This window comes from Amia ocellicauda, chromosome 11, assembly GCF_036373705.1.
Source record: "Amia ocellicauda isolate fAmiCal2 chromosome 11, fAmiCal2.hap1, whole genome shotgun sequence".
NCBI lineage: Eukaryota > Metazoa > Chordata > Actinopteri > Amiiformes > Amiidae > Amia > Amia ocellicauda.
In genome coordinates, this window is record NC_089860.1 from 6,829,661 (window position 1) to 6,854,313 (window position 24,653).

Genomic DNA, 24,653 nt, shown 5'->3' on the forward strand with positions numbered 1-24,653 from the left:
CGTAGTCAGTTTACTGTAGGAACCATCCTCACTTTATTTTCTTAACAAAACAATACATATACAACATTCATCAAAAGTTGCTATTTTTCTTATTTCTCTTCCCTCTTAATTACCGTTTCCTGTTTCTTCACATATGGTAGAAAAAAATGTGCTTAAATGTATATGAGTGAAAAGGATGTTACCTCATTAAAGAAAAAGCCATAAATCTGTCTCTTGGTTCAGGCTCACCTTGCAACATCTGGAATGCTTGTTTTAACTAGCTATTGTTCCACAGTTTGCCGCTCGCTCCTGGATTTATATTTTAGGTTATTGATGTTAAATGTTGTTTAATGTCAACGGTTATTCACAAAGTCGTGTTATTTTTCACGAATGAGTGTTTTTCTTCTTCAAACGTAAGACATAGCATACATACGTATCTCTCTTTATGATTAATGAGGCCTGAAGTCCGCAAAATAACTATAGTCTCATTAAACAAAATGGAAGAACGCGAATTTCTACCTAAACAATCTGGTCGAGGTGACACCGCAATCATTTGTGATGTATTATTGCACTTCATTTAGATCTCAGTTTAGTTTCATATTTGTGGGAGTATAGTCTAAACACAGGAAACCTACAGTAGATAAAAAAAAATACTCAGGGAAGGGGGCGGGGGCGGGGGGATTTTTTGGATTGCTTATTTATTTGGAACAAGAAGGTTCATGTAATAATACAGGGCTCAGTAAAACATAAAAATAAACTGAACAACATTCAATTTTGTCTCAATTGAACAAAACTGAACAAACAAACAAACAACAAACTTAAAACAACAATCTTTAAAATGAGCCCCAGCATTTCTGTACAGAAGACTTTGCTGTATGTCTCATGCTGCAAGTGACCCGCATGTAATTTCTAAGGCTAGCAGGATTCATAATAAACTCAGAAGGGAAGTCTCCTTTAATGATAAATCTTATTGACTGGGAAGTGGGAGCTTTGCCTTAGGGTAACATATTGGCAGGCTTTTCTGGAGACCCCCAGGCCTGTGTCTCTGAGGACCCCAGTTTGGGAACCATTCATTTAACCTGTATTTCATTAAAAAGTGTTCATTCCTTGTCATCCATCAGTCAGACCTGTTGACAGTTTTGAGCAAACTCCTTTGGTTTATTAAAAAAGCTGGGGCAACACACTCTGAGATGGAATTTGAGCAAAAGAGGCTGTACTTTCCGCATGCTTGTGAAAGTCCTGCAGTTTAGGATTATTGTAAAAAAAATATTAATAATACACCAAAGTGAAATTAAACATCTTTCTTCAAAGGTAACCAGACTTTTTTTAATATACATGTATGGTATGCTATAATTTATGTAGCCCTTAATGCTCAAATCCCAGGTATAACACATCATATCTAGGCAATGTGTACAAATCAGTGTATGAATCTTTTCTTTATGTGTGGACAGAAGTACTAAGGCCATTACAAAGCAGGTTGTACCAGACGCTTTTAATTACATTTCCAAATTGCTCCACGGACAGAATGGAAGTTAAAAATCAAAACATGTAATTGTCCCTGAAGCATTACACTAATAAGCTGAGGTTTCCTTTTGGAAGTGCACATAAATCTATGACTACATATGTGTGTGTGTGTAATACTACTTCTTTGTAACTGTGGGGCAATGTAGAAATATGTCAGTGCACCTCAAGTATTTAAATTTATTGAGATTTGTCCATGAATTAGGTTTTCATATTTGTATACATTTTGCAAGCTTGTTTGGAAAGAAAGTCGTTTATAACTAAACCAAGCAGATGGGTGTTGCTTGAATTTGTTTATTATGGTTTGAAATATTGAAATATTGCCCAAACGATTTCTTATCCAACATAATTGTCTATAAATCCATAGTACCAATGTTGCTCCATGATTCCATCTTGATTTTATGCAGGAAAGTAACACCAGACATCTGTTGTCCCAAACATTTTAACATTTAGTGGTTTACTTATATATTCAACTCTGTCCTCTATGTTAACATTATCTCTTGCTACATTTTCCACCTCTAAGCTTCCAGAAAAAACAGAGCACTACAATGAACAGATATTCTCACCCCCCTACATACATTAGCATTACAGTTTGTGCGTTTCTCTGCAAATAATAAACATCAATCGCATTAGATGCACTCTAAATTACAGAAAGTACCTGTATCAGAAAGATGATTATGGCATTAGTTGGTTTACTGTGTTTTTTTCTTTTGATATCAAGGAGTATAATGGATGGCCAGCATGTAACGCAAGGAACAGCATGACTTTCGGTTTTAATAAAGGAGATACAAGCATGTAAGTTACCGGGTCTCGACACATTAGAAAATTGTTTGTTCTTATCCTGTTACTGGGACATCAAAGAACGTTCAGTCTGGTTTACGCCAAGATAAATTAGAACGGTGCGGGGTAGATAGGAGCCATAGAAAGGAAGCTTTCCTTTAATGTTATCAAAATGTGATCTTCATCTGTACAGTAATGACGTCGCTTTTTCCACTGCTTGTCAGCTTGCCTTTGTGCACTGTATCATAATAACATGTTTCAGTGGGACTGCAAATGATTAGTATGACCTTTTATTAAGTTGGTAGCCGAGACAACCTGAAAGTCCTTTCTGATCAATGGCCTTGTTGTTTGGAGCCATGTGCGCTTGCAGTGCCGTAGCTGTTCACGAGTGAAATATACAAATATTAGTCACTGCCACCTCAATTATTTATAATCTCTGTTGTATCTCCCCCCCCCCACCAATATTTCAAGTTTTTAGAACAGCTAATGCACTCATTATCAAATAAGAAGCACATAACCTTTTTTTTATTATTATTATTGTTATTATTATTAACATGTTCTGCCATAATAGACTCCATAGTCTGATCGTAGTAAACTTAATTTTAAGATTAATCCAATGAAGTAGACCTGTGCTTGATTTTATTTTGTCCACAAATTACTATTTTTAAGCATTATTTTATGTCTGTATGCTTGTTATTTTGTGTAGATTATATTCCTTGTTCAAATATCTCACTAAATATCTAATTTTAGCCAAAGTAAAATAGCAAGCTTAATACATTTGACTATAGAGATTTTTATGTTGTTTTTTGCAATCCGTCTTATTTCTATATTTTTTGGTGTAATTGTTTGCTCTGTAGATATACATTCCCTGGTTATATCCTTACAAACTCAACCAGAAAGACTGTTTTCTGTTGTGTGTTATTACTTTCATTAATACTAGTATACAACCTTTTTATTTTATCGTCACACTATCATACTTTAATCATTTAAAAAGGTATTTCCTTCTAATGAATAATAGTCTAGTAATTCTGCAAAATGTTCATTCTTTGATTTCAGCTACAATCCAGGGATACATATTGAAAGTCCTGGTCCCATTGTTGTTATTCGTAACATATTTGATTGTTTATAATTTTACAGATTTGCTCTTTCAGCTGTCCTGTTAGCATGATTTTGAAGAAGCATTTTGCAGTGATCCATGCAGTCATTTGTCTGTCCTTTTTTATTTCAATTTAGGTCACACACATGTGTAATGGTTGTTCCCCACACAGTGTTTTCATTAATTACAGTTATATTTTTCAATACATTTCAGTTTGTCTTTGATGTTTAGAATGGAGTAGGGGGGAGGCAATTGTTTTTGTTTGTATCGTTGCTTATCACTTTAATGCCCCTCTCCTGCGTCTGCGGCACCCAGAGACTCCTTCAGCTGGCCATTCGGCTGGAGCAGGCCCCACAGCCAGGGACTCCAGTGCCGCCAGCCTCCCCTGATAAGGATGATGGATGGGCAGAATTCTGGCTCCACTAAGGCCCAGAAGCTTCCTGGGAGCTAGAGATAGCCCTGCTGTCGTAGAATCACCCTAATGGGATCCCCGCGTCTCCTCTCTTCTGTCGGGCCTCAATATAAAGTGTTTTTTCGCTAAGAAAAAATAAATAAAACAGGGTATATAATTCAAAGATATTTTCTTGTTCTAGTGTTTAGTTGTCATTGGAAGGAAACATTACACACTGGCTGACCTTTTTCTGTCTTTCTTTTTTTTAACCTCTGAGGAAGGACGACATCCATGTTGGCTTTCTTAAAATGCAGAGTACTTCTGAAGTGTAAAATGAAGACATGATTATTGGGCTATATGTGTGGGGGCATCATTGTCTTTAATTTTCCACACTGACTTGGTTTGGTGCTAGATTTGCACCTAGAAATGTTCACATCTAGTTTCATTCAATATGCATACACTTTGAAAGTTGCCATGTACAAGTCAGAGCAGTCAAAACTGCAATATTTATTCCTTGAGTCCTTAATTATTTGTTGGCAGGTTGAAAATTGGGTGATTTGTCATTGTAATTTTTGTCTGGCTTGAGTGTGAAAGTGTAACTTTTGGTCTGGGCTTTAACTCGAACTATTAATTAAAGTTCTGTTCCAGGTAGACAAACCTGGCCCCGTGCTTGTGTATGTATCTTCTAGCAAAAATAAAGGCTATAGAATAAGATATAGATTGACCCATACAATTCAGATTTATTTTTTGTGTATGTAATCTGTATTCTTCCCAGGGATGGAAACAAAAATAGCCATGACATGTTCGTAAAGGAATCTAACACCACGTTTTCTGGTCGTGGGTACGCTCCTTCAGTGTGTGTAAATACTATCATTGTCTGACTAACAAAACCTCTTTCTGTCACACTTCAGTTTATAAGGATGACAGGTGAAGGTGCTGTTTTCAATCCACATTCTGGGAGCTGGGCATAGGTATTTATACTCAATAAAAACAATATTTAGAAATGTTTGCAACAACTCTCATAAACATTTACTTCTGGTGACCAAGGTGCAGTTATGAAAAAAAAGTTTAACTTGTTTTGATTTTTCATGGTTTATTTTTTCTTCTTGTAGATTAGATATTTGGCCGAGAGTCTGAAATGTTCAAGAGTTAGATTACTCTACATGGAGAGATTTGTGTCACTATGCATGTTCAAATACCCTGAAACACCTGCTGTACTTAACCCTTCACTAAAACTAATTTTCTGTCAACAGGGAAATTATGTACGGCCATATTTGCGCTAGATTCCCTGAATGTTTTGTAAAATGTATTGTTTTGGAAGGGGGTAGCTTACCATATTATGTTACTCTTTGCAGTAAGAAGCTGTATATAATGTGCTATTTCTGGTGTGCAAAAATGTAATTGCCAGACCCCTGCTTTATTGAAATTATGCAAAAATTCCAAGCAATTCCAAAATGGAGCTTAATAAACAAAATGTTCTACTCAAAGGTTGACCAAGAGATTGAGGTTTTTGTTCAGTGACTTTTCAGGCACCATAAGATTAATTATTCCTGACACGAGGGGGAAGAGGTTCCCCTTCTCAGCATCAGTTATTGGCCAGAGGTGTCGTGGACGTGTATTGAAGGGATATAAACCCAGATGCTTTAGTGGGTAGTACTCCCTGGACCTCTCCCACTAAGTCAGACTTTCCAGAAACTCTTAACAATTCCCAATGCTTTTCCACAGTTAAGCCCTGATAATATGCAACACCTTGTGCTTTACACAATTGTAATTACTGAAATCTAAGCAGGAGTGAAGAACAAGGCACAAACCTCACTGTGCTCTCCCTGGGGGATGAATTTAACACTAATTGAACCTAGCAAGGAGTTCTTAGATCTGATGCACTAAGTGACCAAAAATGGTTAGAGTGTTCTGTGACTCTTTGTATGTTTTATGTTTGGTTACATACATTTTAAATACCGTTTTATATTATTATTGTTGTTGTTGTTGTTGTTGTTGTTGTTGTTGTTTTATGCTATTATTAAAAAGTCTATACACATAGGTGTATGTGTGTGGGAGTGGGACTGTATATATAAAGTAGCGGTGTTGTAGATCCATGCCGGGGGTCCAGTTAAATGAACTGGGAGGTGTTGCCTATGTGCGGAATGTTGCTGAGTGGCTTGCTGCCTATTCCTTAGACTTCCCAGAGATGTGTACATTGACAGGTACACTGTATAGCAACCCATGTTGACGTGTGAGTTCTTTACTTGTTATTTTTATCAGATACATCAAGTGTGTGCAAAGACAATGTGTGAAAAGGTAGCAGCTGAAGAAGATGAGTTTTCTCAGAGGCCTTCTGTTTTTAGAGTTTCCCACAGACCTTTTCCACTCTGCTACAAAATCAGTTGGTATCTTTGTAAGATATTGGCCGAATACAACTTACAAATGTGTAAATAGTTAAAATTGTATCCCCCCACCAGCCACATATTTCCCCTTACGCCTTGCTGGATTGTTACCATTCCTATGACAAGCATGATGTAGGAACTGCATCTAAACTGCGTCAACGTTTTACAGTACGCTTTCGTGTATTGCAGCTGCGCAGTTCTGCACGGCTCCACCAATGGGATCGGTGGGATTCTGCAGAACTGTGGAAAACTGCGCTACAAAGACGAAACGTATATTCTTCTTCGCAAACGTGGATAAAGGTAAGCATTAAAAAAATCCAAAAAGGATTTTCGACAATTTACCTTTCCTCTTTGTTGTCCGTTATTTAGAACCGAATTAATTGTTGCATCGATTCGCTGTTTTTTACCCTGTTTGCAAGTTGTGCTGAAGTTGGTCCTTATTATTATTATTATTATTATTATTATTATTATTATTATTATTATTATTATTATTATTATTATTATTATTTAGTAGTAGTAGTAGTAGTAGTATTCATAATAATAATAATCTCCGAATGAATGAATGAATATGGATTTGTGTGTGTATGGTGGGGGCTTGTGCTCCGTAGACCTTGGAGGTGTTGTGTCAAGGTTTGGAAGAAAATGTTCGTGTTTGAGAGAGTGGGTGAAAAGGTGAGTTTTTGATAGACTTTCAAATGATTTACTGACTTCCAGCTACCTATAGGTTTTGTATAAATACATTTTAAAAACGATTCTGTATAATTGCGTTAAATTGTGTCTTTTTTTTAATTCACAACCTAGCATCAATTTGAATAATCTCCCAGAAAATTCACGACGGAATTTAATGTTTATCTAACATAGGCAACCTCACAACAAGTACATACTTCAGAATAATATACTCAGAAAAGGGGCGGGAGAGAGAGATATTTTGCACACATATATGTAAAGTTCTTTTCCTTTTTACCACTAAATTAATTTCCCGAATCTCGGGGCCCCGGGGGCCTCCTGGAAAATAGCCAGGATTGTTGTTTTGATTCGTTAAACACATCATAAATAATGCCTATGACTGGCTGGGCTGTTTTGCTTGGACGCTACGTTTTTAATGGCTTTGGTTTGGGACTGGATTCATTTGTCTGGGGGGTCACGTCTGAACTTCCAGTGCGATACCCAGTAAAGCCTTGGGCTCCAGTTAACATGGTAAAGAACTGACTGAGACGGGAAAATTGCTAAAGTGTGCAGATTCTGTTTGATTATACAGGACACTTCTGTATTCACATTTAAGAGTGCTTTACTGTAATAAAAAAATAACCCCAAGCCTTTTACTCATTATTGCAATGTACACTCTCCAACCTCCATGTTGAAAATAGAGGTAACACTTTACATAATGGGCACCAATTATTACTGAATTTATGTATCAATCCCACAGTAATAACATGTGAATGCACTTCAGCTGAGTCCTCATGTTGATCATGTGTATAAGCCCCCAACCCCAAACCTAGTCTGTAACCCTATCCCTAAACCCGACCACAACCATGTTATACACATGTGATTAAAAGCGGAACTCAGATGAATTGCATAAGGTATTCATGTGTTATGTATGTGGTATTCATACATCAAAACATTAATAATTAAGAAATGTGTCCAGAATAAAGATATGTCCATCATATCTGTCTCTTTTATAATGCAGTAGCCTTTTTTTACATTCTTCTATGATTAATATAATAAATCAGTCCTACTAAGCAGCTTTCTAATGCTTAATATCACATCAGTATGTGTGTATACTATAAGTTCAGAAAAGTATAAGCCTACTAAAGTATACTTGTAATGCTTAATTGTATTTATTTTTCATAATGAGAGACACTCTCTGTTCCAATATGTTGTGTAATAGCCTACGTATTATAATAAGCCATGTTTGTAATGTGACAAGCATAATTATTGGAGGTGGGGGGGTCATTTAGTAAAAGGTAGGGTGAAAAAATAACAGGCTATGTTGGAATTGAAAAAGAACAATGCATTTTGCTCTCTAATCTCCCCCTTTTGCTCTTTTATACCTTGACTGTGATCACACATGAGCTGTGAATCTCAGTGATTTATTTGGGTGTTTCATGCAAAGTAATGGCATGTAGGCTCTTCCCCCACAAAGGCTATTAGGGAATTTTACTCCTCCAGAAGACAATGCAGATAAGAGAAATTGAAGGAAGAAGAGAAAAAAACTTTCCTAATCCAAGACCTTCATCCTTTATCTTCTTCTTCGTTGATTAGTGCTATGAAGTTATTCATGCCCCCAGAATCCTATAAACAACATGTGAGCCTCATCTCTAATGTAGGGAGTAGGTATAATTGGGTGAATTTGCATTTTAGACTTTTAACATATATTATAATAAGAGCTGTAAAAGAGGTTATGTTACCTATAGGGTTAAGGGCTTGGGCTTCAGGAGCATATTCTTAAAATAAAATAAATGTTTATTGGGATTTTTTGTTGTTTGTTTTTGGTTGATGTTTCAAATAATAATTTAACCCATACAAATTCTGTAATGTTGGAGTATTGTGAATAAAGTCATCTTGCACTGGTGTGAAGCTTGCAGAAGTTTGCTTCCTTTTAATGTCTTAATGTTTTAATGGTTAAGGTTGTTGGCTTGGGATCTGGTGAATATTTTCTGCTGTTTAGTCTACCAATCACAATGGTGACAAAGAGTCTGCTTGGGCCTGAGAGGCAGGGTGCTTCTGGGAGTGTGGACAGCACTTGCAAAGCTGCTGCACCACAAGTTTATCCTCAGCCTTGACAGAGGCATTACCAAAACATGATTTAAACTTTTAAAATACAGGGTCTGCTTTATTTAAAGTGCCTCTGACTTTGAAAGGTAACTTAAGAGACCAGATATATACATATGCATACAGTGGCTTTGTGTATGTATATGTATCTCTCTCTCTCTCCATCTCTTCCTCTCTCTCTCTCTCTCTCTCTCTCTCTATATATATATATATATATATATATATATATATATATATATATATATATATATATACATTTACAGAAGCCTTTTATATCTTTTCATTCCTAAAAGACAACCAAAAGACAATAATTAATCAGAATTAATTCTTACAACTGGATCTCCTCATTATTAATAGTAAAATGAATGCTGCTTTGAGTTTTTAGCTGGCATTTGGTAACTGACACCAAATATTGCCTTGGTTCAAATGTCCTGTTTCTTTTCTTTCTTATTTATTTATTTATTGATTGATTTATTATTTCACCAGAGATGTACGTTATTTTTCATAACCAGGCCCCATTTTTTTACTGGCTCCTTTTCACATGAAGTCTTTGAAGAAAGAAACAACAGCCCTCATGTCTCTGAATTTTTTCTGTTGGCTCTATTTTTTTCCACTGTGGCTCCTGTTTTTCATCTTGAATTGATTAAATTGGTCATTCTTATGTAGATGTCTTTAGGCACTTCAGCATGGTAGCTTTGTAATATCACTTTGTGAAACCAACCAGTGCTTGGAAACTATATGCTGGGAGTTTCAGTTTTAGGTGACCAAGTGAATGTAGGAGTGGCATGAACTCCAAACCATTTTGCTTGATCTGTGTAGAACAAACTAGTCTTTTGTACTTTCCTACATGGGAATAACAGCTCCCATATTGGAGGGAGTATTTACTATTAGTTATCAGGCTACAAATTACCTTCCCTGCAGTGTTCCAGACGGCACAGTGACCGGAATACCATGCGCCTATTAGGAATTAAAACTGAAACCTGGTGATTCCTTGTTCAAAGTAGGCTTTTTCTGTTTTGTCTCAGTTGCCCCATCTACTGGAGAAAGATGTTACCCTTTACTACCTTGAAAGACTACAGACTGCAGAAACAGTTCTTTAAACAAGTTTGGATTTGCAAAATATTTATGTGCATTTTCATTTTGCCAGCATACAAATCATCCTTTGCAACCTAAAAAACTTCATAGAGTGTCTTTCAGGATGGTTATGGGTATGGCACAGTAGTTCAAGAAGAATGGGCTTCATGGAAATGATGGGAATCTTACCAAAACAGATCAGACCAAAATTGGATCTATGTCAGTTTATTTGAAGCTGCAGGCTCTTGTACATATACACCTGAATAATATATACACACATACACAAACAAATGTATATTTAATTTATGTATGTATAGTCATATTATTAGCTAGTCTATCATGCATTTAGTTTTAACTGTAATCTATCAGTTCCATATTTTACATAAGCTACATAAGAGTACAAGTAAAGATTCCAGTTCACTGAACTGAGTTCTGACAGGGGATGCCAAAACTCACCTAGGGAAGTGTAGATGGTAGTGTTGACACCCCCTGTCTGAACCAGAAGATAAACTACCAGCATTTCCTGGGATTAATCAACTTAATAAAGATATGACTGGTTATATATATATATATATATATATATATATATATATATATATATATATATACATATATACATATTTTGTTTCCACTTGCTTCAATCTGCAGCTTTTCTTTTCTATGTCAAATTACTGTTTTTATATATAATTCTATAAATCATTGAAATAATCAATAATATGGATTACAATGAGGGGTGTCAATACTTTTGCTTGCAAGAGTTTATTTATGTGTGTGTTTTATAGTGTGGGGATAGTTACTTTTCAATTTACTGGTTGTTTTCAACACAACTGATATTTTCAATATTGTCCTGATATTGTCCAGCCATGGACAATAATACTTTTAAGTGGTTGTAAAACTCTCAGTGAAATCATTCACAAATGCTGAACATTTTGTTTTTAAATACAGTTAAGTTTGTCTAAGTTTATTATACAACATATACATATACAGCAAATATTCTTTCTCATTTGCTTGGAAAATCTGAAATGGATAATAGTTAATAAGCTTAGAAGATTTCATTTTTTTCTTTCTTTTGTTTAGTCTTCTTTCCTTTAATGTCTTGAATTACAAGAACAAGGTTCACATGAACTTCAAAAAATCCATGTTGTCAAACATGTTAAGGTCAAACAATTTAAGCAAGTAACACTAGGCCAACTTAACCTAGGTAGTTTTATGCAACAGTAGTTACCGACTGACTTATTGAGAGATAACAAAAATGGCATAAAATGATTTTACAAACTGAAACATAGTAAGGTAAGACAACCAACAGTGCTCTGTAAAAAATATACTCAACATGACCATTGGGAATCAGATGGTCCCCCATTAGCTGGTGGCAGGAACTTATCACAGGCTCTGCTAGGTATTCCAATGGCTGAAATATTATAGTCTTGTTGGCACCTCTTGGCTAAATATTTGGGCATGTGAATGACAGGGTTCAGTAATCAAAGGCTCTGCTGTTCTTTGTGGGATCAGAGACCTCCCCATGGAAGACATAAACTACTGGAGTCCAGGAAGAAGCCTTTCAGGGTTCGCTCTCCCTCTCTCTCTCTCTCTCTCTCTCTCTCTCTCTCTCTCTCTCTCTCTCTCTCAGATGTCTCTTACTTCAGTGTGTTGCAGGTTTACAGCTGTTTATTTATTTATTCTAGCTGCAGTCCTGTGATAATCTGTTTTAGGTTACACCCTGTATTATATCTCAGCCTGGGACAAGTATGGCAATTTGTCACCTCTGATACTACGAACCTGTGTTTATGTATATATATATATATATATATATATATATATATATATGCTATATATATTATTTTATTTACCTATTAAAAGGGAGCTGTTATGTTTCCATTCAAGTAATTGCTGGGCCTAATGGTATTTCATGTAGTGAAATGCAGGTGTCACATGAACCCTTTGACTCAGGGTCAGTCTGTGTGTCTTTGAGCAGTGCACACCTATTTTGCACTAATTATTTTTGTTCCATTGAATACACATAGTTTTTATTTATTTTTACTTTTAGCTTTTGGATGCTGAGTTTACTGCAAAGCATAGCCACTCTGAATAAGACTTTAATCATTAGTTCTTTAACGTATACCACTCTTTATAACCTGTTAGTCTGTCTCTAGACATTTTCTGCCTTTGTTTTGCCTAAGTCTGAATTGTAATCTACAGTATTCACAAGAGGAGGCTCATATTATTTCCCGGATTTAAAAAAAACAGCTGCTTTCCATCTTCATGGCCAATGGTGGGGTAGAATATATATATATATATATTTTTTTTTTTTTTTACCAAAAGTTATTTTTTTTCCTAATTATCAAAATCAAAACAAGCACCGTGCACCGCAATTGGAAACACTCAAGTTGCGGTTGCTACAAGTCTTTTTTTTATGTTAATGTGAGCGCACACCAACCATGAGGTCACTGCTTTGGACTTTGGGGTGTCTGCAATAATGCATCTCAGAGCTCGATTACATTCAGAAGTATTCTGAACACAAATTCACTGAAATATTTATGGACGAGGAGGTTGCTTCAAAACCAGTGAAATCCATGCCAGGCAAAAATAGATATATATTTACAGTGCTATAGATATATATATTTGGAAAGACTATTAGAGTAGCGTGCTGTAAAGGTTTTGTCTCTAGTTTTATAACTAAGGTAACCACAACTGTAATTATAGCAACTTTGAATATGCAAACAATAGCATAACTGTTTCTATAGTAGTTTCACACCCTTCATTTGAAGCAGTTATGCTGTGATTCCTTTAATGTAATAAATATTGTTAATAGACTTATTTATTAATTTATTAGTTGATTGAACTGAGTTAAGACATGGGATCTGCCATTGAGCAGAAATCAGTACTTTCAATTTCAAATTCTAAAATTACTAATTACTATTATAATTATGACTAAACCACTGACAAAAATGGTAATTTTACTATTTTTGATAACTCCCCTGGTCACTTTATGTATTTATTTGTTTTGGAAGGTCATGATAAATGTCACTAATAGTAAATGCCCACTACATAGGATGATGGCTGGTACAACTTGTGCTTTGAAGAAATCCCGGTGTTGTTTAAATTGGTGATAATCCAGTATCAGCCCAGAGTGGTCCATTGAATGCTGTTAGCCACACCCAGTAGATCCCAATCTGGTTTGAGGTGGGCCACAGGGGGAGAAATGAGAGAGATTCAAAACCAGGGATACGCAAACAACACAGGGGGTAACTATTCGCTGATAGCACTCTTTATTACTCTTACGTTTGCAACTGAGGCCCAACTTTAAGTGCCTTTTCCCTTGTAAAACGTCAGCATCCACCACTCCAGTTCCACATAATCCTGTCTGTTATATTCTTAAAAAACAGGAACGTCGACAGTTTTCTGGGATTGGGTCATTGTATCGAATGGAAGAAATGATAAATTAAAATTACACAATTCCCTGTTGATTAACGTCAGAGGGAAAAGTTGATCCGAAATGATGTGGCTGTGTTGACGTCTTGGAGGCTAATGAAAGACGGTCCCCTCTGTGTTTGCTGTAATAGTCTCCTCTGGCATCTTACATCTGAATCTGTGTAAATTTTCCCCAGTCTCTTGGTCTCGAGAACAACCTACACACGCTACATTGCTGTTTTTATTTAACTTGACAAGAAACTGGAAGTCCTTTTCTACTGTAAAAGCGGGCGTGCTCTCAAAGGGGATTGCAGAGGCTGTATTAAATGATGTTTCAATCTTGCCGTAAAATTTCTGTACAAATTCTGCCTGTTTGTACAAAAAGCACATGGCTGTCTGCCATAAACAATGTCGATAACTGATTGATGTGATAAAGCAGTACCCCCCCCCCCCCCCCCCCACTGTCCTTATTTCATCAGGGCACTTACTTACCTGAATTGTCATTGTTCAAAGCTCTTGCCAGATATTCTTTATAGCATGAAGAATTATTTACTTTGATCAAATGGGAATGTCTAGGGTTGTCAAGGAGGTCCTGGATTTACAACACACACAGCCTACAGAGATAAATAACTGTAACTGACCTTCTTAACCTGTCTGACCAGTCAGATGTGATGTCGATTTTTAAGGGGAGGATTTCAAATTGAATTGCCCAGTAATGATCTGCTATCTTATGCCTATGGAAGCAATAGAATGTTGAAGTTGATGTTGTTGAATAAAACAGCATGAATGTTTCGCTTTATATATATGTATGTTCATGTCTTCCTTTCTTGTACTTTTTCCCACACTTCTGTAATTGTTTAATTCCCTGGTCCATTGTAGACCAAAAACAATATAAAGAGCACTGCAAATGGATCTTGAGCAACTTTACATGATTTTATTATAACAGGGCAGAACGTGCAACAAAACAGAAAAAAGGAAATGTGTAGCAGCCGGCCAGACAGAGTATTAAAAAAAAGCCTCCTTAAATCAAATAAATACCTTTCAAAGTGTGCGGCAAAGTGGCGAAACCGTTCTTGGTACAGTACAGCAATAGTGTGCACTTCACCCCTAGTTTGATCTTAACAACAGCCAAGAAAGGAGCCAAACAGCCCGATTAACAGAAACCGAGCAAATTAAAAGTGCAAAACCTTTTTAGTCTTCAGGCTCAGTGTTAAATTAAAAAAGTGGGGGGGAGTGGGGGGGGGCGATCACAGATTTTAAATCAGGCGGCCCATTTTTTTTAGGAGCACAACAGAAGCCCTGTGTGTCAGCCACTAGAACAAAGGCCGCTGCTGCAGACTGGCCCCAGCTTCGACCAATTAACATTCCTCTTGGCTTTACGACCAGTCCTAGCCCCGCCCCTTCACTGGCACCTCATAAAAGTCACAAACATCAATTCTTGTAAACCATAACTGTCATTATAATCCCATTAAAAACAACCCGCAGAGCAATTTACAGTGTAAACCCAGGCAAAACTGCCAACTGTGGATCCTTCAGTAAAATGTTTAAAACGCTGCAGAACAAATGAGAAGTTTTATTGAGTATAATTTGCCACAAAGGTGTACTTTTAGTTCTTTATTTATTTTATTTATTTATTTTTTATTCTGGTGCCACATTGGGCTTTATCTAGGGACTTTTTATTTGGGGAAACTGAAGAGTCTTCTGACAGAAACAAACAAGTTGTAAATGAACCAAGATACTCCAGAAATCAAGGTTCAGGTGATTCCATTAGTATCATTAGTCCCTGAAATCCCAGAGTTGATTGATCGTGGTCTGTTTTCAGGCTTGATACAACCTTTTTGTGCAAACGTTTTTAATTTTTATTTTGCAATTTGTTTACCTAAAATCTACTTAGCACACCAAAAATGACTAAGAATTATTATGAACAGTGTATGTGCAATGTGCAATATTTTGCCCTTAGTATTTTCCTTTTCTATTATTTTGGATATCTTTCAGGTTTCATTTACACATAAAGAAAAGGCATTGAGGAATTTAAAGTGTAGCTGGGCTGTGTCTTAACTCTATCAGTTCTGTAGACTGGTTAAAGGAACTCAATCTCTTTGGCTGTGAAAGAGGTGATTACAAGGTGGGTTTAGTTAGTATTCCAAAACCTGAAAGGGAGGAATAAAGTCAACCTCACGCACTTCCCACTCGACAACAAAACAAGGTTCAGGGGTCAGAGAGTGAAAGGTGAGATGAACCGGAGGGTTGTGGGTTCAGTCCCAGGTGGAGGACACTGCTGTTGTACCCTTCAGTAAGGTACTGTACCTGTACAGTACATTCCCAGCTGTATAAATGGGTAAAATGTGAAAATAATGTGGTATAGTGTAACAATTGTAAGTCACCCTAGATAAGGGTGTCTGCTAAGAAACTCAGTAATAATAATAGTTATATATAGTATATAAGCATGTCTTATCTACTTCATCAAAATGGTTTGCAAAAAGCCATTCTCATCTGTAACCTTCCTAAATTGTGTTCTGTGAGTGTCAAAAAATTATTTTGTCACACATGATGTTTCTGTTTTAACATTTCATTTTTGTTCAGTACTTCTGACAGGAAAATCCAGTATCACCCAATATCATATTTACTGAATGTCCCTGAAAGGTTACCGCCATCTAGGGGCTTTTTAAAATTTTTGTGTAATTCCCACGCATCTGTTTCCCAGTCTGGTGTATATATTGTGGATTGTATATATTTGTAGTAAAGAAAAACAAAAAATGCCCATAGAAAAGAAAGCCCAGTCAATACAATATACAAATGGCAAATGTCACCATTTGGGAAGTAACTTCCCGGAAAGTAGTAGATAAATGTGCAAATACTGAAGATCATTTGCATTCAGTTAATGTTTATTCAAGTTTAGATATGCTATTCTATGCTGACTATTGTTTTTGGATGCATCTTGGTTCAGTTACAGGAATCCTTACCATATTGGTGGCTTAGTACAGTGGTTAGCACAGGTGCTTTTCTGTTGAGGCCTTGTGGGTTTGGTTTCCTGATGAGCTTACCTTGCCCTTTATATAGAGCTATGTTGAGCACAATTTACAATACACTCACTGCCACACTTCCTAAACTTCAAATAATATTTACATTTTTGTCCTTCTTCCATAGAACTGGTAGACAAAGAGAAATTTTCTGGAGAATTGAGAAACACTTAAAGCATAGTGGACTTGTTTCTTACCTTGAAAAATTACACCTCTGTTGTCATTTCACATCCCAGCTCTTATAAACTATATCCCCAAAACATTACCAGCTGGCTGAGGATGATATGATTTTAAAATCTTGAGCGTGACAACCTGACTGTAAGTTAATTGTTTTTGCTTAATTATAGAAATAACAAATTACACAATTCTCTAGCCAACACCATGACACACATACATCACAGAGTGGGTGTGGAACACAGAACTTCTAGGAGAAATGTCTTGAAAGGTTTCCCAGCCCTGTTTAAACTCCTAAGCTCCTGCAATTAGGACACCTCTGCGGTGTTACAGCAAATCAGAGATCAGCTTCTTTCTTTACACTACCAACTGCAGAATAGCTCAGAAGTGCACAGTTGCCCTTTGGGATGTGGCTGTTGTCCCAGTACATTTGCTGTTAAATCCATTCAGGTGACCATGCATCTGTTCAGAATTTCTATTTAACTCTGAAGTACATGCATAAAAAGCCAACCAATACAGTACACAGAATTAATCAACCACCAGTAGCATCTTGACTTTGCTTTGATCAGAAGGCAGTCCTCTTCTGTCAAGAATATTATCTGTATATATCAGATATGGATATCGCTGTCTTGATGAATGCTTTCCACTTACCATGTCAAATGTAAATGCAGTGCTGCTAAATGTCTTAGCTGTTAGTTTGCCTAGATTGGTGAATATAGATGCATATGTATTTAGTATTGTGTACTATAAGGAAGTTTCTTTGAAAATTGTATGTGAAGATTTATTTAATTTCACACCAACCTACTTTGTAAATTATGTGTTTCTGAAGCAGTCTCATCAAGTGAATTATATTACTGCATCAGGTGGAACAGATTGACCTTTTAGTCCCACCTAGTGGTGGTGTAAGGTACTTTTATAATAGTCTGGACCCATCTTTTTTCAATCCACTTTTTCATAATTTTGAATTACATATTCGTAGACCATATCGTACATATACGTATATTTCATACTTTCCTGTAGTTTTTTTCTGTAGAAGAACAATTAAGACATTATACCTGTGCTTGCAAAATCACAGAAATAAAGCAAAAAAGAAAGACAAAGATAGAAATGGGGTGATATGCAGCAACAAGTAAAAAATAAGCACAGATCGAGTTAATTGTTTTTTTAATAGCAATTTTTTTAAGTAGTACACTTGTACAAAAGGGTGTTGTATTCCTCACCCTATATGTTTATATAGCAAGCATATCACAGATCATATTTTTATTTTCTGCAGGCTTGAGAGTAGGAAAAGATGAAGGTTTCATTTGTTTTCCAGTCACTGAAAGCTTGGAAACTCCATAAAGGAGCATCCAGTTTTCTTCGTTAACCGCATTGCAGCTCCATTCTTGCTCTCGTCTGTCACAAGCTGGAGAAACCCTTCAGCCACTTCAGACACCCTGAAAAAATGTATTTATGTTTCTCAGCTTTAAAAGATAAGTAATGATTACTTATTTATAAGTTTCTCTGTTGGTAACCATTTTATTAAATACGTAAACGGTACTTGTTTTTATTTCTGTTTCTAGTTTTTTCAAGAAATAAGTAATGGTTATTTCTTATTTCTGTTTACTATTAAAAAAATTCTATCCAAATTTTAGGACATATAGGACAACACTATTACTTAGTCTTTACACATTGATACAATAGCATATGACAATGTTTCTCATTATTTATTCTTTATACGTCGATAAAAAGTAATAGACAGTATTACCCACACTCACACACCTGTGTCTGTGGGGAACAGTTAATGGGTTACAATGTAAAATATATTATATATAAAACTCACTCTAGCATCCCATGGGTCTCTACTAGTTTATGAGTGTACGCCTTGAGCAGACTGAACTGGCCCGTCCGATCATCCGCACTCAGAGAGTCAACTATGTCTGTCCTCACGAAGGCTGGGCACAGGATGTTGATTCTCACCCCGTAGTCACACAGTTGTGAGGCATCCTGTAAAACACACCGACGAAGAGCTGGGAAATACAGAACCCATACCAAGCTTCTGAGACCATGCAAACTTCAATTCAGCCTCAATGGGACCCACGCAATATGCTCTCTTTCCTTTTTTAAAAGGAGCTTTACTTTCCAAAAGATTCAAAGACAAAATATGTGGAAGTGCACCCCCTCCCCTCCCCTCCTCATTCACACAACCGCTAATTTATTTTTATTCTCTGGTCGAGAGTTGAGCACCAACACTTTGTACAAATCTAGAGTTATTTTCTACCTTGTGCACATAATCACATACATAAAAGGGATGCAGGATGTGATTTCTCTCTGAACAAAGTGAACTTACAGCCATAGCTCTACTGAAGCCCACTACACCATGCTTGGTGGCTGTGTAGACCGGAACGGACAGAAATGGACCAAGACCTGTCAATTAAAAGCAGATAGCAGGAATTCAGGTTTAACGAGTTAAGTCAGTCCATTCGTTGAAGTCATATGGGGGTGGGGTTAGAGAAATACTGCAGTATCTCAAGTCCTATCTCCTCCTTTTAAATTGAATTTGGAAATTGCCTGCAAGTCATTGTCATATATGAACAATGTGAACCAGTAGTCTCCTAAGAGAAGCTACAGGGGAGTTGCTGGGGTTTGGTGAACTGAGGATCGCCCAGCTTACTTCAGCCCAGCCCTCCCCAGCATAGCTCAGCCAATTGTAAGCTGCGGCCCCGGGATCTCTTAGCTCGAGCTGACACTAGCACAACTTGTGCCGGAGAGCAGCTGGAATCAGTTTGTCATCGGCTAAGAGTTGTGAAATGCCCATTGGTTTTGAACTTCCATTGTATACTGTACCTGCCATTGATGCCACATTTACAATGACCCCTCCTTGGCCCCCATTCTCCTTCTTCATATACTGCAGAGCCAGGTAGGTGCCCCTGATCACCCCGTTCTGGTAAAGAGGGGCAAATGCGACAGAGGCTTAGTAAGTTCAGGCTGTGGGCGCCTTTCCCCTTCTCTTCCACTATAGCTTAGCCCAGTAGCAAGCAATGAGATTAATACTGATTTGCCAACAACATTAGTTTTTGTGAAGACATTTTTTGAGAAGGTAAGACAAGCGCATGAAACTGCATTTTTCAGTGCAAAAGACAGCATGGGGAAGTTTGAAAAGGAATATCCAAGTAGCCAATTAAAAAGAAGGAAATGAGGCAACAGACAAAAGTTAATCATTTTATCTACCACATTTTGAAGACTGAAGCTTTAATCCCCCCTTCCACCAGTAACCATCACGTCTAGTTCCTAGACATGTACAGACAGCTGTTCTAAATGTCTGCATAATCACTAGTTTACTTCTGAGACCTTTTTAAAATGAAAGCCGGGATTTTTACTAGATTTATCGCAACAGTCTTCTCCCACTTCTGCTCATTGGTTATCCCAGCGTTATTGCAGGTGATGTCGAGCTTTCCGAAAAATTCAACGGTTTTACGGAACGCTTCTGTGGACAGAATGATTGTGTTATTGTTGTGAAGACAGAATACATGTTTTCCATTATCTACATTTCATGCCTTTCTTGTAAGCAAGTCCCAGCATGTTCTTCAGACAAGGAATTACAACACAAAACTGGGTCAAAGTGAACCATGAAAAGATCCAGCAAAGTAAACAGGGGAAGGAGGTTTCTTATATATTAGTACCATAACTTGCACCATAGCTCAACTTTAAATCCTGATAAGGGGGAAAAGCTGTCTGTAGAGTACAATTCCTACAAGTTTGCATTAGTTTGTCTGCATTGAGGAAGTAGCAATAAATACAGTGAATACAACTTCTCATTTCTTCCTTATCTACAAGAGTGGAAGTTATGGTGAGTTAAAAAAAAGATTTGTATCACAGTTTGGTCTCATGATTCTTTAAAATATTCTGTATATATTATAGACTATAACATTTAAAAAAATAGATAGTTCCAGATCAAAATCTTAAGCACAAGATAGGTGGATTTTTTTAAACGGGAGTGGTGTAGCAAGTTTATTTTTCTTTAAATTGTGCTTTAATGATAATGATGAAGGTTTTGTTGTTGATATTTGAGTTGCAGCAAGGGTTCACCTGGAAGTAGGCGGCACATCTTTACACACAGTTCTGAGGGACTGCAACAGTAGATCATATAGATGAAGATGACTCTTGAGCTTCTTCAGGCAGCTTCTAAGCAACACAAGCCCACACAATGGGCAAAATAGAATCTTTGCATTCTTATGTTCTTGTGGGAACTTTTAATTTGAACATTCCTTTGGGCGTCACCTTTGAGAAATCAAAGTGTCTAACATCAAACTTAAAATAATCACTTTCATGTGTAGGTTTCATCAGAATCCTGTGCCAGATTAAAACCACTAAAAATGTGACTGTGATTCATAGAGGAAAAAGAAGGTTGGGTTCTACCATTTTCGTGACACAAACAAAAACTTGGAAATAATTAATCACCAACACATCTAGGGAGTGCTGTCGCTCAGGGCCTACTTGAGGCCTTCCCACTTGTCAGCATAATATACTGCATGTGTTTTTTGTTGTTGTACACTGTACACATTAGCATGATATTTTGGGACCATTTCAGTTATCCTTTAACCAGTACACAAAATATCCATTATCTTTCCCTAGTTTTCAATTAGATTGTGAAATGTTAAGGAAGTGTTTTCCAAAAACAAATGTGATTTCCCCCATCTGGTGTCATATGTGTGTTCACAATCCCCATCTTGCTTTTGAAAAATATTATTCAGGGAGGGCTCAGTTTGAAACTGAAATTAGAAGATCCTTTCTACAGTCAGCAGTAAGGCTTACAAGAGATCAAAGGTCGGTCAGTCTGTCAGGGTAATCAAGAGTAAAAGTGACACTAAGCATTTCAGCGATGCCCTTCTGATGTGGAACTGATATTACTGTTCAATTTTATTTATAAACCACAATGTGTGAATTTTGGTTTTGCCAAATCTTGCACTTGGGAGTGAAAAATGTATAGAGCAAGGCTGAATTACAACTAAATATGTTTTAGTGTGTATCAGTATAATTATTTTTAATCCATCTTTTCAAATATAATTATTGTGGACGTAGGCACTGTTCAGAGCCCATCAGACTTTAGTATCCTCTCAGATCCTGAGGCATATCAAGAACAGTATGGCAAGCCCACCTGTACAAAAAAGGTAAAGTATTGTCTAGGTGGCCATTGTGGTGCAGTGCTAGGTGGGGCACAAAATAGCCACCCTGGAAAGCACTACATCTCTGTGAAACACTGGGGTGATGAATCAGCACTTGAGAGCATCTTGCAGGGCTCCCATGACTGACACATGGACTGTATAAAGCAGGAAGCACAGTGCAAAATAGCATTTTACTGTTTTCTTCCCACACTATGCTCACAAGAGTTTTTATAGTCAATATCCATAAAACGCATTCCATAAAATAAGTAATTCACAGGCAGCATGTGACTTGTACATGCAGTAAATTCTGTAAATCAGGTTTGTGCAGTTGCCAATATTTCATTTAAGGTTTGCAGCTTATATTTTGTACATATTTTGGAATGTGTAATTGTAAGTTACCCTGGATAAGGAAGTCAACTTTTAAATAAATAATGAGCAATATTGAGAATACTGGTACAAACAGAAATAGAGAATGTGGGAGGGGCTACCTTTTAGCTGCACTTCAGAGGAAACGTCACAAAGCTGGAAAATGGTACTGTCCACACCATATTGCTTATCAAAGGCACTTTTCAGTTCCTTCCCTGCAGCTTCATTAATATCCAAAAGAGCCACCTAAAACAAACAAACACATAAGTAAAAAAATCTGCATGTTCTGTTTATTTTTGTCGGTGCACAAAGAACATTTCGATTGCGAGCATGTGTCATTACAATTAACGGGGTTGGCAACTTGAAGATATACATCAGTGTATGCTTTAAATATCATCCTCTCCCCCTGCCTTTGATCTGCTCTAGGAAAGGGTCCAAATAGGTTCAGATAAGTGAATAATAAGTCCAATAAATGAATTAAGAATTTAATGAGTATTACAGCTCACAAGGACCAGCTTTGAGGAACACTGAAATAAGTCAATTGTGTGTGTGTTTAAGTAAGAGCATAGTCAAATTATAAAGGTTAGACTTTAAAATGAAGGCAGCCAACTCACGTTAATTCTGGTTGGATATCTATATAGAATCTGAATGACTTGGGCTCTACTAGTTCTGTACAAAATAGAAGCTGATGGGATAATATTCTCTAACATTCCCAAAATCACACAAATAATGAGCAGGCCATTACAGGTTACCAAACTCTTAAAACTTGTTGAAATTCTCCACAGAATATGTGGCAATAATGCTGGTGCAGCTTGTATTGCTTTTTTATGTTCTGTGTGGGATACTTTGACCTAGACCAAAACAGGAGGGGCCTAGCTGCAAATAACAAAACTGCACCCTTTTGCATTTCCAATTATAACTAGTAGACAGTGGCTTCTGGTAATGTGTAAAACACAATATCATGGGTGGATCTAACATAAGATGTGGTTAACCATTAGTATGAGCAGTTTGGAAGTGAGTCGAGCTGTATGACACCAATTTGCAGTACAGATATTTGCAAGGAAAATCTTTCATGCAGTCTAAGACAGAAATGGCACGTCATAAAGTCAGATAGCATTAATATCCACGTTACCACCACTGCAAACAAACACCCAACACATTGACAGCTTTGTAGTTTCAAATTTCTAGATCACAACTATCACATGCACTTGTTAAACTTTTATAGTTTATTGGTATCTCTCATAGGAATTCCGTTAATATCATACATTAATCTTGGACTTTGGTGTGGAAATCCAATGGGCAGCAAGATGTTTGCTGGAGATTGAGATTGGTAAACCAGTAGACTTGAACATTGGAACTTGTGATAGTTTGGCTTTGTGATAACGAAGAATAGCTGCATACTTTTCTAGTGCAACTACCTTTTCCCGAGAAAATAAACTGTACTGAATGTGTTACAATTCGATTTTTAAGAGCCTATTTTCTCTTAAAGTATTAAGAGACTGAAAAGCCTACCTTTGCCCCATTTTTGAGAAGAATCTCAGAGAAACCTTTGCCAAGTCCTTTCGCAGCTCCAGTCACTAGAGCAACCTTGCTAGTTAATGCCATCTCTGTAAAACATGAACGTGTGTCATTTAATACAAACTGGCCAGCTTGAGTCAATATACATATGTATATGCTAAATCAAATCAATTGGTACATAATGGCACGGTATACAACCCTGCTGTTGCTAAATAGCGTTACAGGCATAAAGAAGCAGTACGACAGTACTTGCTGTATTTGCTTTGCTACTTCGTTTCTCCTGTGTTATTTTCCTATAGATAACCCTATAGGAAAATAACACAGGAGAAACGAAGTAGCAAAGCAAATACAGCAAGTACTGTCGTTGAACACTGCAAAAATTGTTGTTTTCTTAAGTGATGCAAAATTATGTTCATGCTCTTCCTCGCAGCCTATAATATATTAATTTATTGTCACACTTGAGAGTTGGCATCATTGTATACACACATGCCAGTAGCCTTCTCGCTTTACGTAAATGATCACATTGCACATATGCTAATAATAACAAGTCAATGATTTCAAATTCAAATGGCTGTATACTTACTTGCACGAAATGAGAGGACACCACTCCTAAATACCAGGTGGATCTATGTAGTAACTTGTGTCCTTGAATGCTTCCGAGGAAGTGCTGCACACCTGAACACCCAAGAAGTGTCCAAAACCACCGTCGTGCTGACCGAACTGCAGTTCTGCAACCCGTAACCAGCGACAAGGAAATGGTTCGCACAGACAAGCGCTTATATATGCAAACGAGCTCATGAATATGTGCATTTGCCACCTACACGTTGCAGTGTGAGCGGGCTTTGGACTCGCGTCGTTGCAAACAAACAACGTATTCATCGTATACAATATTTCAGAAAACACAGGAGCACAATCTCTGATCCCCACCCTTCCTTTAGCCCTACTAATACGGATGTGCAGAAGATATTTGCATGAAGTGTGAAAATGCATTTCTTTATTTAGGCTGCATCAAGTTTTACTGACTTT

The 24,653-nt window shown here is 36.9% G+C and overlaps 1 protein-coding gene across 1 annotated transcript; it reads right to left on the bottom strand.

The window, feature by feature from the left end:
- Positions 1-17,746: 17,746 nt before the first annotated feature.
- Positions 17,747-24,395, bottom strand: LOC136762880 (15-hydroxyprostaglandin dehydrogenase [NAD(+)]). The gene is made up of 8 exons (XM_066716474.1): positions 24,211-24,395; positions 23,622-23,716; positions 22,232-22,355; positions 19,959-20,065; positions 19,426-19,522; positions 18,929-19,005; positions 18,422-18,585; positions 17,747-18,035 (listed from the first exon to the last, which is right to left on the bottom strand). Exons 2-8 carry the CDS (start codon positions 23,712-23,714, stop codon positions 17,915-17,917), a joined length of 783 nt encoding a protein of 260 aa, XP_066572571.1. The 5' UTR covers positions 23,715-23,716; positions 24,211-24,395; the 3' UTR covers positions 17,747-17,914.
- Positions 24,396-24,653: the final 258 nt, after the last annotated feature.